Source organism: Gavialis gangeticus, unplaced genomic scaffold (assembly GCF_001723915.1).
Source record: "Gavialis gangeticus isolate Ggan-Ray unplaced genomic scaffold, GavGan_comp1, whole genome shotgun sequence".
In the NCBI taxonomy this organism is placed as follows: Eukaryota; Metazoa; Chordata; order Crocodylia; family Gavialidae; genus Gavialis; species Gavialis gangeticus.
In genome coordinates this window covers 24,944,371-24,959,504 of record NW_017728997.1, presented here as the reverse complement: position 1 = coordinate 24,959,504, position 15,134 = coordinate 24,944,371, and the positions used below count along the sequence as shown (strand labels likewise).

Below are 15,134 nucleotides of genomic sequence, written 5' to 3'. Positions count from 1 at the left end.
CGCTGTACGGCTTCCGCTCGGCCGAGCCCAACTCGCTGCCGTTTGCCGCCGGCGAGACCTTCCTGCTGCTCGAGCGCAGCAACCAGCACTGGTGGCTCGTGACGCGCGCGGGCTCCGGCGAGACGGGCTACGCACCCGCCTCCTACCTGCAGCGTATCCAGGTCGGGGGCAAAGGGCACGCGGGGCGGGGCGGGGCGGGGCTGAGGTCAGTGGGCAAAGCTCATGTGGGGGTGGCAGGGCCTCGTTTTGGGTTGGGCAGGGGTCGCGTGGGGGGGCGGGGTTTCGTTTTGGCCTGGGCTGAGGTCAGGGGCAAAGGTCACATGGGGGCAGGGGTCATGTAGGGTGTGGTGGAGCCTCGTGCTGGGCTGGGGCAGGTACCAGGCCATGGTCTGGGGAGAGGGCTGACCCTTGACTCCGGAGGTCATGGGTCAGGCAGATCCAGTTTCCCGGGAGGCTTGGGGTCATGCGCTTGCCCCCTGCCCGTGGGGCTGGGCCGGGGCTGAGGGGGGAGGTGGTGGATGTTGTTGTGGGGCCTTCTCGGCTGTTGCCTGCGTGCAGGTGATTGGCCGGGGTTGCCCCTTTGCTGTGGCGGGCACTGCATCCCTGTGCTGGAGCTGTCGCTCCGTGGATTGCCAGGGGGTCCACGGCTCATCACAGCTCTGTCTGCGCTGTTGGTGGTAAGCAAGGAGGCTTGGGGGACAAGCACTAATCACACCCATTCCTCTCTTGTTGAGAATAACACAGTGGGTGTAATAACAGGCCTGTCCTAGCACTGAGGCCAGAAGCACCAGCTGTGACAGCAGCAACAATAATTATAGAGGAGTTGGCGGCATCCGTCATTACATCAAGTCGGACAGAGGAGTCGGAGTGAGGAGAGCGCACGCAGCTGTTGCAACTGCAAGAATGAACCCTACACTTATGACTGAGCTGGAAAAGAATAAAGCTTTTGGTCTGCTTGCGTGATACATGGCTGCGTTTCAGGGGAGAACCTAGATTCTGAGATAAAAAGCTAACCTTGTTTTGTGTATAGGCTGCATTGAGATTGTGATTCTCCCAGTGACATGGTTTGAAATGGCGTCTACCATATCAGCGGGCAGAACCTCCTGCCCCCCTCTTCCATAAGCAGCATAGGTAATTTTTGCACAAAAGTATGCACAAATGTTGTGAGCCTCTCTGTTTGGGAGTCTTTGAGAAAGTATATGCCAGAGTTTCAATGAATGTTTTTATTCTGGCTCATGAAAGATCTCCTTCAGATGTCTCCAGTCTTCTGGTTGAATGGTCTGTTTGTAAATGGTGTGACTGAATTTCTTTCAGAACACTCGGTGTTGCAGGAAGGACACTGTCTTTGGTGGTGCTTCACAGTGTCAGTCTGCAGTGGCCTATTAACTGTACAGGCTTCTTATTCCAACTACCTTTGTTCTCAAATAAGAACCCTGTCCTTCAGGCTTTGCGCAAGAGAACAGTCTGGCATCAGTGGGCTGACTTGCATGTAATTGCTGTAGAATGAGGGCTTAAGGTGTTCAATGGCAAAAGCCCTAATTGAAAAGGGTAGGTTTTTAAAATCAAATGTGGACTTGGTCTGGATATGTGCCTGCATTTCTTTCTACAGTCCTTTCATCTGCACCTCTGGTACCAATGTCTGCACTCTCCCTCCTTGTGGGCTTATTCTTGGTGGAGAAAACCTCTGCTGTAGCTTTTGCCTTTAGGACCTTCCTATATTTATCTGCCTCGCTAATACTCTAGTTGAAAATGTCATTTGAAAACATCTCCCTCCTGTCCCCTCCAGTTTTTCCTGCAATGTATTTTCAGACCATAATTTGCAGTTGCAACACAAAATACAGTATTGGGGGTAAAGTAACACTTTATTAATATTAAGCATCATAAAGTAGGCTGATGACAAAAAAGAGACTGTAGTAAAGGATTCTGGAATTCATGTTCCTTCTCCTTTCGCTGAAATACATTTTTCTTAATTGTCCTTTAATCCTTTTAGGGGGAAATAAATCTGGGCTTTTTCTGCTTCCTCTGTTCTTGACGATAAATGCTCTGGACAGGTGATTGTGCTGATGCTACATGGGGCAGTAGAATTCATTGTGCTGGTCTGCAGTTATTACAGTGCTCAGTGTGCACTGACTGCCTCAGTGCTTTCCCATCCGCTTCTCAAAGCTGGCAGGAGTCATGGTTTGCTATTCCATACAAAACCAAGTAGCTCTGACTTGTGGGGGAGGTGGAAAAATTCTCTGACTGAAATGTTGCTTTAAACAGTCTCTTGCAGCATCCAGATGAGCCTGCAAACAGCTTCCATCCCATTGCTGTTTAATAAGGATATTAATAATAATTAGTGACAATGTGTGGAGCAGTAATTAGCGTTGCCATGATCACTGCAAGAACAACACCACTAGTGGTTATTGACGGAGCGTTTGGAGTGGTAGGAGACAGCATGTCTTCAACGGGAGTCTCTGTTGCAAAAACAAGGCAGCAGACTCATTACTAGTGCAGCCAGGTAAACAACGTGTCTCAGCCCAAAGAAGCTATTCTCCTTTCCTGGTAAGGATTCCCAGAAGAATCTGAAAGTTACTCATAATAAGGCAATTAAATTAGTATCAAAGTGGAAACCTTTGCAGAGACCTAGTGAATTCACCCTGGTGCTATCAACCTTAGTAAAACTTTCTTATCTTATGCAAGTCAGCTCATTTTTAATACAAGTGGGAAGGTTGTTCTTTGGCTTCTTTGCAAAGAACATGCAATCCTGTACCAGGTATTCATCTAAACTTCTCATGCTAACTGTTCAGCCATGAAGTCTCAAGGTGGCTGGTGTCCTCCATTTAGAAATGCTTGAATGCTAGCATCTTAAACAGCGTTGCCATTAAACGAGTCAAATTAAATGTGCAAGCAGGCAAACTTGCTTTGGACATATCTTCAGCCTTCAGTCTTAACTTCTAAAACCTAGAGGCCTTGCTGCTCCCCACAAGGTCACACTGATTTGCCACATCCAGGATCAGGAAGGGGTTTTACCTCATGGCAGACTGGCATTGGGGTTTTTGCCTTCCTGTATAGTAGGGTACATGTTCCTGTTCCTTTTCTCTCTTTGCATGCATTTTACTAACTACTACTTGTCTTTGACTGTGCTGTTGTCCCTTTGCTTTATTCTGGCAATTAAAGGGCATTTTGAGCATTGCGCCAGGTAGTTGTGTGAGAGGGTTTGTAGAGGTTTTCAGAACAGGATCAGACAAGCACTTGTCTAGACTGGTTTAGACAGGGATGATCCTGCCTTGAGCAGGGCATTGGACTAGACCTCACGAGGGCCTTTCCAGCCCTGGTTCTAAGTGAGGATGAGATTGTTTAGCAAGGTGCAGAGGATGCAGCAGATCTGAGCTTACCCACAAGCTAATGAGACAGCATGTCACTGAAGCTCACATACCTCCCAATTGTGGACTGCTTAGTGAGAAAAAAATTTCATCTTAAATTCGGGGGGTGGAACCAGCTGGATAGGTGCTCAAGAAACGTGAGAAAAATACAGGCTCCAGTCCTGCTGTTGCACAAGAGCAAGGAGAGAAAACATTGCTTGCTTGAATGTTGCCCTCTGGAGCTTCAGACTATTTGAAACTTCTGCAAATAAGGTTTCAAGCAATGGAGCTGGCAGCCCCTGAGCTCCGCAATGTTAGCAAGCAAAACTGCAACAAACTCTGAACCTAACAGGTGCTGCTGATGAGACAAGTGAGAATGTGTACCCAACACTGAGGCGTCCAGTACCAGCAGACAAGATAATTGCCTGTAGATATTGGCATAGCAGAAACAAATGCTGCTAATAGCTCATGCCAGGCAAAAGCTGCCATAGTGAAATCATCAGCATGGGAGTGTCATGGTTCCTGACTTACCCAGTCAGCAGAAAGCTTTGGCTTTTTTGTCTCAAATGGCTGGGGTGTGGCTTTTAAGTGGTTTGTGAATGGCAGAAATGTGGAGGTTATATTGAAGCCTGGGTGTTCTGTCCAAGGCAGAGCCATTTATTGCAGCTGATGGGTCTTCTGGAGTTTTTATATGAAGTAGTAAAACATTCAATTAAAAAAAAAAAAAACTTTGGGAGGGGGCTATTCTGTGTTAGGAGAATGGCTGCTGAATAGAGGACAAAGCTGAGTATAGCAAATAAGAAGGGTCCTTTCATTGGGTTAAATAGCCCATATGTTATCATCATAATGGTAAGACATATAATTACTTAATGGGGATCTGGAGTTGTTCCAAGTTCCGGCTTCCAGACTGCCGAGGTTTTGGCTATGCCGCAATAGCACGAGCCCTGCTTGCTTTCCGGCAGTACGGATGATGACGGCAACACTGGCAGCGTTGTAGACAGTGAGGCCAGAAATTTATCCGTTTTGACCCACTGCAGTTTGCAAGGCTTCAATCCATTTGTTGGCAAGTGAAACAAAGAGAAGCTGCTGCCACTCCATTTTCTTAGTAGCCCCTTCTGTAGCTCCAGGGGATGAACAGTGACTTAAACATTAGTTCAGAAACCTATAGACCAGGAGTATCAAACTCATCAGGCCACATGCAGTGTGCGCCCTGGACCAGTCCTACATGTGATGCACAAGACCAGGTCCAGAGCTGGTGCACATGGGCTAGTTGGTCCAGGACCTGCTGAAAGCACTGCAAGCTGGGTGATAGGACTCCTGTTAAAGGCTGGAAGCCAGAACTTGAAAAGGTTTGGGCCTTGAGGGCCAGATCTTTGCTATCCCTACCTTAGACTACTGGCAAGCTTAAGTTTGAATCCTGGCAGGATTATCGGAGCCCTTTCTTCCCTAGAAAATGAGAGGTTCTTGCAGCTTCCTGTGTGGAGAGTCTAAAGAGGAAATCTTAAACGGAGAGAATCTTTCTGTTCAATGGTCCTTGATGCTGTGTGTAGCAACTGGCATTTTTCCGTCTGTCCTTGGCTACAGCTCCTTTCTCCTGTCATGTATGACTGAAGTGTCTGAGTTGGGTGCAGCCCTCCCTACCCCAGGTATGGGTGCCTCTTGACAATTTGGTATGTCTGGAGTGTAAAACTTGCCATGTTCTGAGCTTTGAGTGTTCTGCACAACACTGTGTCTGATTCTTCTCTCTTCTCTGCTTCACTTGCTGCCCACCCAGTTTCTCCCTGTTTATCTTCTCCTTTTGAAATTAGTCTCCCAGGGTGCCCTCCTCCTTATGGTCTTCTCTGTTCCCTCTCAGTGATGGTAGCTTCTGTGTTGCTCTCCCATCTGACCCCAGGCAAAGCATATTTACCACTTAATTTGACCTGCACTCCTGGCTGACTTTTCCCACTCACCATAGGCCCATTGACTTTTCTTGGTCTTCACTAAACACTGTTGTCTTTTATCTCTCTAGTGCGGTGTTCCCCTTGCCTCCTTTCAGCATGAACTTCCTGTCTCTTAGTCTTTCTGTTACTTCCAGGCCATCAGTATTGAAAATGTCATGTCTATTGTAAGCCCAGCCTCGTCTTCCCTTTCTCCCAGTGCTAGGTTGTAGGCTTGTTTCCATGCTTTTCACTTCCATTCTTGTGCTCTTCTCTAAAGTCTGATCTGTGTCTGGCAGTCAGCTCAAGCCCAAGACTGCTAGACAGAACTGAGACTTGCCTTCCTGCTCTTTCCTTGATTGTGGTTAGTACCATTGTTCTGTGTGCTGTTTGTCTGGAACCTGGATCTAATCCCCACCTCTGACTTCTCACTAGGTACACCCAGCTGAGCTGTCTCTGTGAAGTGACCTACTTTGTTCTCTCCAGTTCAGCTTTCCCTGTACCTTGATGCAGCTAAAACTTTTGCCCCAGCTGTCATCATCTCGATGCCTGCACTGTTCTGCTCTCTGGCCTTGACAGATAGTTTTGCCTTTATCTATATCCAGAGGGGTGCTTCCAGAATGCTTCTGTAAAGATACTTTTCCTTGCTCAATATTCTGTCCCTGTCACCCTTTGTCTTGTGTCTATCCATATGCTCCACCCTCTGACATGGCAAACATGAGCTACTTGTTTTCATTTTCAGGGTCTTTCTGACTTATTTACACTCTGCTGGTAATCTCTTATTCACTACTGAGGTGGTGACCAACTACTTTAAAATGCAATTTTGATTTGCCTCTGTGGCTCAAGCCTTGGAGTGCCCTAGCCCCTATTCAACCCTTAAAAAAATCCCTACAGTATTTATATTATACTTTGAGGAGAGCATGACAGTCATATAAAACACTGGCCTCCTGTTGATGGATTGGGATTTATCAAAAATAAGTGGCTGATTGAAGTGGAGACATTTCTTTCTAAATTGGGAGCCATTTATTCTATTATATAGCTTCCCAAAGTGGTAAATAAGCTGGAGGGCTATCTTAAGTGAAATTATGTTAAGTGAAATAGAAATTACTGTAATAGCATTATCAGAAGCATTTGACGCATCCTTACCTCAAATGTTACATTTAGTTTGGGTCTCCAGTCTTCCAAAGGTTCAGAGAAAAGCAACAGCAGTTGGGGTAGGACAGTGGTTGTGTTTGACAGTGATTTAAAAAGTTTGGGCTGCCTATTTGGAAAGGAGATAGGATCGAGGCAGCTAGAAGGTTTTAGTTAAGCAGTGTCTTGGATACAAGAATAAATAGGCAAGTGATGAAACCAAGAGACTGTGCAACATAGCCTGTGAGTTGTCTGTGAGATTTGCTTTTGCTGTCTGGGATAGAGGCAGATGTTTTACAACAAGCCTAGTTTGTTCATATTCCTGGGAGAGGATGACCTAGCTACTGGTACTTTCTACTACCAGCAAAGATGATCAGAATTCAGATTTTGTGCTGTTCCCCAGCAGAAGGGAATTCCTTGTCCTCATAATTGGCAGTATTAATGTCTGTGACAGGTTTGGTACTCTGCTTAGGTACCATCTTGTGTCTGTCCCAAAAGCCCTACTAAGATTGAGATGACAAGTGATTGAAGAACATATGCAGAAGGAAGGCAGAGTGACAGCAAGAAGAACATGAAATTATAGGCATTAGACAAATGTAGTGTTGCACACTAGACCCTGAGCTGGATTTAGGGGTCTACTATTTTTGAGGAAGCAAGTACTGGCTATTTCCAGGGCAAGTCGGTCATTGAGGCACAAGTATTTTATAGAAGAGCATTCTCTCAAAACTTTAAACCAGCAGTTCCCCAACTGGGTGCCATATCCTGACCAAGACCGTGGCACTTATGGGTGGGATTGTGGGCCCCACAGACAGACACTGTTACTTCAGACAGGCTTGGATTGTGCACTGTTGAAGCTGATTAAAAGTTGGGTCATGAGCACTCCCTAGAATTGGGTAATGGCCCAGCAAGATCGAGAGCCACTGCTCTACACGGTCGCTTAGGAACTAAACCCATGGGGAAATTCCCCCTGTCTTGTCCCATGAAGCCAATATGAATTTTGCCACTGGCGTCAGTGGGTTCTGGGTTTCACCATGTGTGTATGGTGCAGTGTTCCCTTCAAATGGGCAGAGCCTCCCTTATGGCCCCCTTGCACTCAAGCATTTCAGATAAATGTATCAGTGCAATCTGTTGTCAAAATCAGGGAAATTTCTGTGGAACTCAAATAGCTTCTGGTGGCGCCAGTTTGAGATGTGACAGGCTTTTTAATGGGTGTGAGTGCCTAATCAGGGCATTCACACAGGTCCTGAATAGGCACTTATGCTAAAAATAAAGATTTATTTTTGAGAATAAGCAGCTGGTAGTGATTTACAGCTGAGGCTGCACTTTTCAGCACTTACCAGAAACTGAGAGGAAAAGAGGCATTTTTCTTCAGGCTGTCAGAGCAGCAGTGATGGTACCACAGCAGCAGTGATGGTATCACATCAGGGCTGCTAACACTCAGAGAGGAAATTTTACTCTTGAAACTAAATTACTTAGTCAGGGGAATTGTAATCAGTTCTAATTACTGTAGCTAAAGACTGGATATTTTCGCCAGAAGTTCTGGGATGTCTCATAATTTGGAATGATTAGAGAAGAAAGATGCTAATGATCTTTAGCCATTTTTTTTGAGTGCTAAGATTGGCTTTTTTCACTTGTGGCACTTTTGATCAAAAAAAAAATAATTAGGCATTTTTGAATCAGATAAAACCTGCTTTGTGCCCTTGATTCCCTTTTGTGAGCTGCATTGGTGGCCCAAAGGACATGCTTGTTACTGCTGGAAGATGAGGCATGCCTGTGATGGTTGTAACTGGGTGGGATCTGATGATCCCAGTGTGTTTGCTCGGTTCTGAGAACTGCACATTTTAACCAATTTAAGGCTCAGATGCTGCTTCCAGGTGGGCGTGTAGCTTCCCTTTATAGATATAAGCATGTGCTTTGATCCTAACTAGTATGGTTCTGTTGTCTTTGCTGAAGTTGCTGTGATTGGGAGGAAAGAGAGGAACGTCAAGGTGATGAGGAAGCAAGATTCAAAGTGAAGGCCGCCTGCTGCGGCTGCTTCCCTCAGGCCTCTGGGACACTAATTCTAGTATAGAGGGTTCTGGGTACAGGAGATGTAGTGGGTTTCTTGTGTGACTTGTTTTCTCAGCTGACCCATCATGTGTGGGTAGTGCATTTGAGAGAGTGCCTAGTAGCACCTGCTTGGATTGGAGCCCTGGTATCTAATTCTTTTGGCTAATTGTCCATGAGTTCTTTAGTTGTAACTGATCAGGCTTGTGCTACTTGGACTAGGCCTTAGATGCATTTCATCAAGAAACCAGCTGAAGCTACTGAATTGTGTGCAGTGTGTGTCTATTGTAGGGTGCCTTCTGTTCTAGCCAAGCAAATGACTGGCTGTAATGAGACGGCAAACTTACTGTTTTCCCCCTGAGAACATCTCTGGATTGAGCAGACCAAGGGATGTCCTTGGAGTGTGTTCTCTCTGGTGAAGAGTAAGCACGGAAGTCCTCTCTCAGCCCTTTACCCTCTTGGGCATGGTCTGTACTGTTGTCTGGGATTAGCTTGTGCTTTTCGTCTGCACCCTTGTGCTGAACATGCAGGGGTCCGGGGTTCTGTTCACCACTCCACCACAGACCCAGCTGTATGACTTGGTTTGAGCTACTTCTGTGTCATGTGGTGAGCATCCCTTGTTTGAATGGGGATGTTCCTGACCTGCTTCACAACAGGGTTGAGGCTAAATTAATGCTTTGAAAACCATTGATGCTCCAGTGAAAGGTGCTGAGTTGGACAACATTCACTGTCATCAGAACTTCTTAGAATTACTCCTCTTAACCAACACTGGTGGTACAGCAGTAGAGACATGTTTCTATTACGACAAAAAGAGAAGTTCCTTAAATGCAGTCACCAAATAGGATTTGTTGTACATTGGTCCATCAGATCCAGTATCTTGCTCCCACAGTAGCTATGAGCCGAGCCTTCAGAAGACCATTCTTGTTCCCTGCCTACCTCATGTGATGCAGCTTTGTACATCTTCCCTGAGCCTTGGTGGGAAATTGGCTGATACCTTTTCAACGTGAGCTTTGGTCTCCAAGCTTACGTCTCTTTTTGCTCATAATTATTCATCCCTTTCAGCGCTTGGTTCTATGACAGTCTGGGTCACCTTGGTTCAGCGGCTGTGCTACAAAGGAGAAAGATCTTGAATCCAAACCTGACAAACTAGAAGTTTATGGGAAACATGAATGTTGGGGTAATTGCTGGGTGTGAGTGGGCATAAAGAACTGATGCAACCCTTAGAGATCGGGTGAAGGGATGTAGGGGGGCTGCCCTTCAGGTGGGTGGAAGTGGAACAAAGCTTAAAAACTCAAGAATCTGTTGGGAATGGAGAAACAAGGCCATGCAGGCACTCCCACTCTTAAACCTCTTGTGCTATTTGCAACAGGGCCTGGTAAGGCAGACTGCAAGCTAACAAAGGCTTACAGTTGCAGAGATATTCTAGTCACTTGCTGGCCTGAGAACATCCAGGCATATTTATGCCCATGATGGTTGAGGGGGGGACATGACTCAAGCTATAAAATGAGTGCTTCATCTGTCAGGGGTTGAAATTTGTAAAACAGCTGAATCTGTCTGTTACCATTATTGCTTGTAGATCTCTGCTGCTGTTCAGAGGAGCAGCCTCTCCTTTCTCTTCTCCTTTCAGCACAGCTTGGATGTAAATAAAAATAAATAGAATTTTTAATATCTTGGCTCACTCCCTGATGAAGGATTTAAACTTCATGTCATTCCTACCCTGGATTATGTATTCAGCGGCTGAGCTGTCAGTCTGAGCACTGGTAAAAGGATCGATTCCATAAGGGGTATTATTAGAAAAAGAAATACAAATAGCCTCAATACACAACCATGGCACTATACAGTCTGTGGAAAAATAAGAGTTCAGAGACCCTGGAGTCCGATGTGATCACTGACATAACCTACATTTTATGAGCTGCGGACTCTATTAGAGCTTCGTGTACAAAGATTTTAAATTTAAATGCTTGTGCTGAACAGTCGTTCCAGGGAGAGGAGCTTAAACTGAAACCTTTCTTCTTGGCAGTAGCAATTCCCGTTCTGTGATTTATTTTGCCATGAGATGCATTTTGTGTGCTGGTGTCTGTTGCAAGGGTCCAGGAATGTTTGCTATCAGCTTGGGGATCAGCTGATCCTCATGCTCTGACAAATCTACCTCCGCATAGTGGGTTTTGTTGTTTCCCATCTGATCTGTTTGCAGTAGTGTGTGCTGCACAGTGCCTTTTTGTTGCAGATGGAGTCCAAATGCCATTGAAACATCTCACTTGTTCCCTGTACACAGTGACTGTTTGAAACAAATGTGGTAAAACTCGCTGTGGAAACTGATCCACTGGCATTAGGTTACAAACTGCAATTCACACTTGCTGATTGCCATGTTTGTGGTTGGTTGTTGTTAAACCTCTGCACACAGCAGCTTTATCTCCGTCAGAAGTTGTTGGGAACTTACCCCTGAAGTGGATGGAGTTGCTGTTACCAAGGTTAACCTACTGTTCACATACTGTTCTTGTTAGGGAACAAAATGCTGATGATTGTTCCCCTTTGGGGTGGAGGACAAGCTGGAAGGGGAAGCAATCTGCTGGCAGTAAGGCTTTTTTGGAAAAGAGATGAAGTTCATGCTTTCCATGGACTCTTCCTTCCTCCTAGCTTGCGGGCTTGCATAAAAAGATGCCATTTCTTCCCTTTCTGTAATAAATAATGACAAAAGATTTGGATCTCTGGTAATGGAATGTATTGAATGAGCCATAAAGAGCATTTTTTCCCTCTTTTTTTTTCTGGCATCTTGAAACACAGCACCCAAAATCCCTTTGGGACTGAACACTTGACCTGCAGGTTTTCTGGGGGTTTTTTTAGAGACTTGGTTCAGTACGTGAACATTGTCGCTACACTGTCGTGCTAGTAGGGTTGCAGCCATTTCCATGTGTCCATTTCCTAGTCTCATGCTGCTAAGATGGGAACTACACATGAGTGATGGGAGGGTGAGAACTGCTGATTCCTTTTAATATTTTGGTGTAGTCAGCTTAAAAAACAAGGAAAAAAAAAGAGAGAAAATCAAACCATTGGACCCTGTGGGTGGACTAGGTAATTTCAGGCTGCCTCTCCTTTCTCAGGAAGTCACTGGTTCAAGGTTCACATTGTCTTTTTGTTGGCAGTGATTTCAAATGTTTTGTTTTTTCCTCATCCAAGAGAGGATTGTGGTGACTTGGAGATGCCCATGGCTGGTTCTTGGCTCCAAAGTATTTCTAATTGAACGGTTGGGGGAAGGGATGTAATAAAACATGTAGTGATTGAAAAATTACCAGATGGCCCACAAAGGAGCTCTCTGCTGCTTCCCAGTTATCCCTTGAGTGCTCATCCACATGTGCATGTTCCACTCCAAGGACACATGTGCCCCCGGGTATTGGAAGTTGTAGTTTTTGGGCCAGCAGTGGTTGGCTGGGCTGCTTGTCCCTGAACATCCTTGTGTTTCGTACCTAGGCTGTGAAAGGCAGAACCATTAGTTTACCATGCAGATCCTTCTCACAGCTCATGGCTGTGCAGTGTTGCATGCTGGTCTCAACATATGTAGCTTGGCTCCTGTCCTGGAGAGGTTGTGAATACTAACCTTAACTTAGGACTAGTTAGCTCCTGGTCTGCTCACATCCTTGATAACAGACATCAGTTCTCCCTTTGTTGTTGTTTTTTTTTCTCCTGCTGTCAAGGCTTCATGATGCTTAGGCACACAGGTTCAGAGTTTCTTAGTTTTGTTGCCCCTGCAAAAAAGGTCCATGTCAATGATGGACGTGCGTCAGATATGCGTCTGTGTGTGGAGGAGGCAGCTCTATTCCTAGCGACGTGCCATCTGTAAGTGCTTCTTGAGCAGGATTCCAGTGCTGGACAGCCTTGGTTGCGAGCATAGCTGCTCATCCCAAAGCAGTCCCTTGGATGAGACCGGCTTTGGCTTTGGGTTCAACCTCCCTTTTTCCCCTGTTGAGTCCCTCTCCATTAAAAAGTCAGTCTTTTTCCAGGAGTACTCCCATGAAGTCAAGCGTAACTGCTTCTAGAGCTTCATCCTGCAGGGTTCCAGCTTCTGTTTTCAGTAGGACAGCCAAAAAATCCTCCTCCTGAAGCCCGGCTCCTTGGCCAAAACCAGAGAGATTCCCGTAAGAGTAGAGTAATGCACAGGCAAAAGCTTTGGGGGGTAGGGGTTGGAGGTGAACTGTATTCTCATATACAGCAGCTGGAGTTGTTCAGGCACTGCTGCCTGTATGTGACATGACTCATTCTTTCTCTCAATGGGGGAATCTCAGTCCTGGATTTTTTGTGGATGGGGAGCTTTCAATATGAGCACAAGGATGCTTGAAGCACACGTGGTCCCTGCCAGGACACTGCAGGGGGTTGGAGAGGAAGAGATGCTTCAGTTTAATCACATACCCAGTACTCAGGAAGGAGTTTTTTTATTAAACATTAAGTCCTGTCCACAGTGGCTGAAAGAAGCTTTCTGCCTCCGTTCCCTTTTCCAGAGTATCCTGTTGAGGAATTGGGCATGTGCATTTAGTGCTCTGCCCTGCTTCTCCAGAGCTGCCAGGCCATGGAAAGGGGTTTCTGCTGCTCCTGTTTGCCTTGTGTGAGTCCTCCCCCTACATCTCCCAGCTCCTGCCTCTCTCTTTCCAGTGCCTCTGGACTCCCTAAGCAGGAGCCGTTTGAATGATTGTGATTCTTGAGTCTCATGGCTATCCTGGAGGATGTGAATAGCTGTTGTAAAACAAGCATGCTAGGTCTCTTTCCTCAAAGCAGCAGCCTGCAATTGGATTGGTTTCCCTGTAGATTCAGAGGATGTCTTCATTGCAGAGTTGTTGTGTTTGACATAATGCCTTTCAAGCTAGCATAGCTCCAACAGGCCTGTGCTTGCTTTCGGAGAACCGGGAGCTGCACGGAGGAGTCATTAGCAGCTGACAGGTGGTGTCAGTTTAAGCTCTACCTCACACCCCTGACAGCTTGAAGCAAGTGTCTCCATCCCTGAGGTAAGGAGGGGCTGCACATGTGGATAGGAGCAGCACTGCAAGTGCTCTGCAGGGAAGAGGAGCCCTTGGGTGACACTACACTGGTTTATACTTTGTCTGTGGCTGGCAACTGATCTTTGAGCACAAGGGAGTTAGAGACAAACTGAAAGGGCAGTCCTTGGGCTTGGGAATTGGTGGCTTAGCTCCCACATAGAAAAAGCTTTTTGCTTGTCCCTTGTGTGGATGTGCCAGCTGCCCTTTCCATGCTGGCTAGTGCCTTGTGGCTTAAAATGTGCCCTGTGCTTCTTATATAGGGGAGGGAGTTGGAGGCAGTGGAGATCATGGAAAGGTAAGATGAAGGGGGTGCCTTAGAAGGGCCTGAAGGAGTCAAAGTGGCTGAGGCCTTGTCTCTCCTCACCTGTCTCTGCTCGTGCAAGTCTTGGCAGCAGCTGCCACTACCAAGCTTTTGGAGGCCAGGTGTTTTTGGTGGCTTCACTGCCTCATCTGTACCACCAGGGTGTGAAATGCACCTTGGGAAGGCACTGATTGTGAGAGGAACCATGCCAGTCAGCAGACAGCACTGGAGTACTTGTGCATGCTTTTTGCCAGCTGATGGCCAGCTGCTCATCAGGGGTGGGGTTGCTGCTGGCAAAAAGGGGGCCTTGGTGTTGGTGGAGGAGTTTCAGGTACCTTTTGAAGCTTTGCTGCCAGCAGTTGAGTTCAAGTAATATGTTTTAGCGGGGAGTAGGTCCAGGGATCTTGGGGTGGTGGGGCGGCAGGGAAGTTCAGGTCATGTAGGGTTGGGTGTAAAGGTGCAGAGAGTCAGTATTATTGTAGGGGTGGCTGTTGCATGTGTGGATGGATTGGCAAACTTCATGATCCCCTCAGGAGAGATGCCTAAGATTGAATGGTTACAGAACCCAACTCCCCTTCAACCCTCAGGCCAAGAGGGAGGTGTATTTTGTTGGTACCACATGGACCAGGCTTGCTCTGCCCTGACTTTTGCTGTCTGCTCAAAGGGGTTGGTTTCAGTCTCCACCATGGCCAACTTGGAGTCTTTCATCAGCCCAAAATTCATGTAACATCTGGGAGTAACAAAGTAAGTTTGTATTTCAGGATAACATTGCAGAATCTGCTCTCGATTAGTCCCAGTGAAAATACAGAGGATTTCAGATCTGTGACTGGAAGGGAGAGGAAAGGAGAGTGTGTGTCAACCTGGATTCAAAGATTCCCACTTGAGTCTGGGGTAAGAAGTGCCTGTCTCTGTATGATAATACACCTGCACAAAAGGGGAGAGAACCCCTGTTGAGGAAGGCAGATTCCTTTCAAAGCAGCTTTTGAGTTGACTGTGGGGAGGGACAGGGAGTAGATGACTCGTGGGGAAATAGAGCTGTGCATGTCATTGAACAGAGTAGGAGATCTGGGAGTGGAGTGGTAACAAAATGCTCTAGATCTTGCACCAGTGGAATTTATTGGGGTGGGGATGGGGAGCAAACAGTGCAGGAGTCCATGGCACAAGCACAAAATGAAGAACAGCAGAGTTCAGAGACTTGCACAGAGGTAGAGAGCAGGAGGGGAAGCCCAGAGGTAGGTTGGCTCGGTGAAGGGCAAAATGGCAGTAAAGTTGACTTGAGGGTGGTAAGGAAATCCTGATGAATGTAATGCCCTTCTGTTTCCTACCTTAGATTTATAAGCAGAGAATAAAAGGACCTGTAGCTTGG

At 46.5% G+C, this 15,134-nt stretch overlaps 1 protein-coding gene across 1 annotated transcript in view; it reads left to right on the top strand.

Moving 5' to 3' along the window:
• Positions 1-2: 2 nt before the first annotated feature.
• The window catches only part of NCKIPSD (NCK interacting protein with SH3 domain), a gene marked incomplete at its 5' end in the record, with an annotated part of 108,515 nt that continues 93,383 nt past the window's right edge, over positions 3-15,134 (top strand). Inside the window, one exon of the mRNA XM_019504607.1 lies at positions 3-161. Coding sequence (XP_019360152.1) covers positions 3-161 — 159 coding nt within the window. The remainder of the gene's footprint in view (positions 162-15,134) is intronic.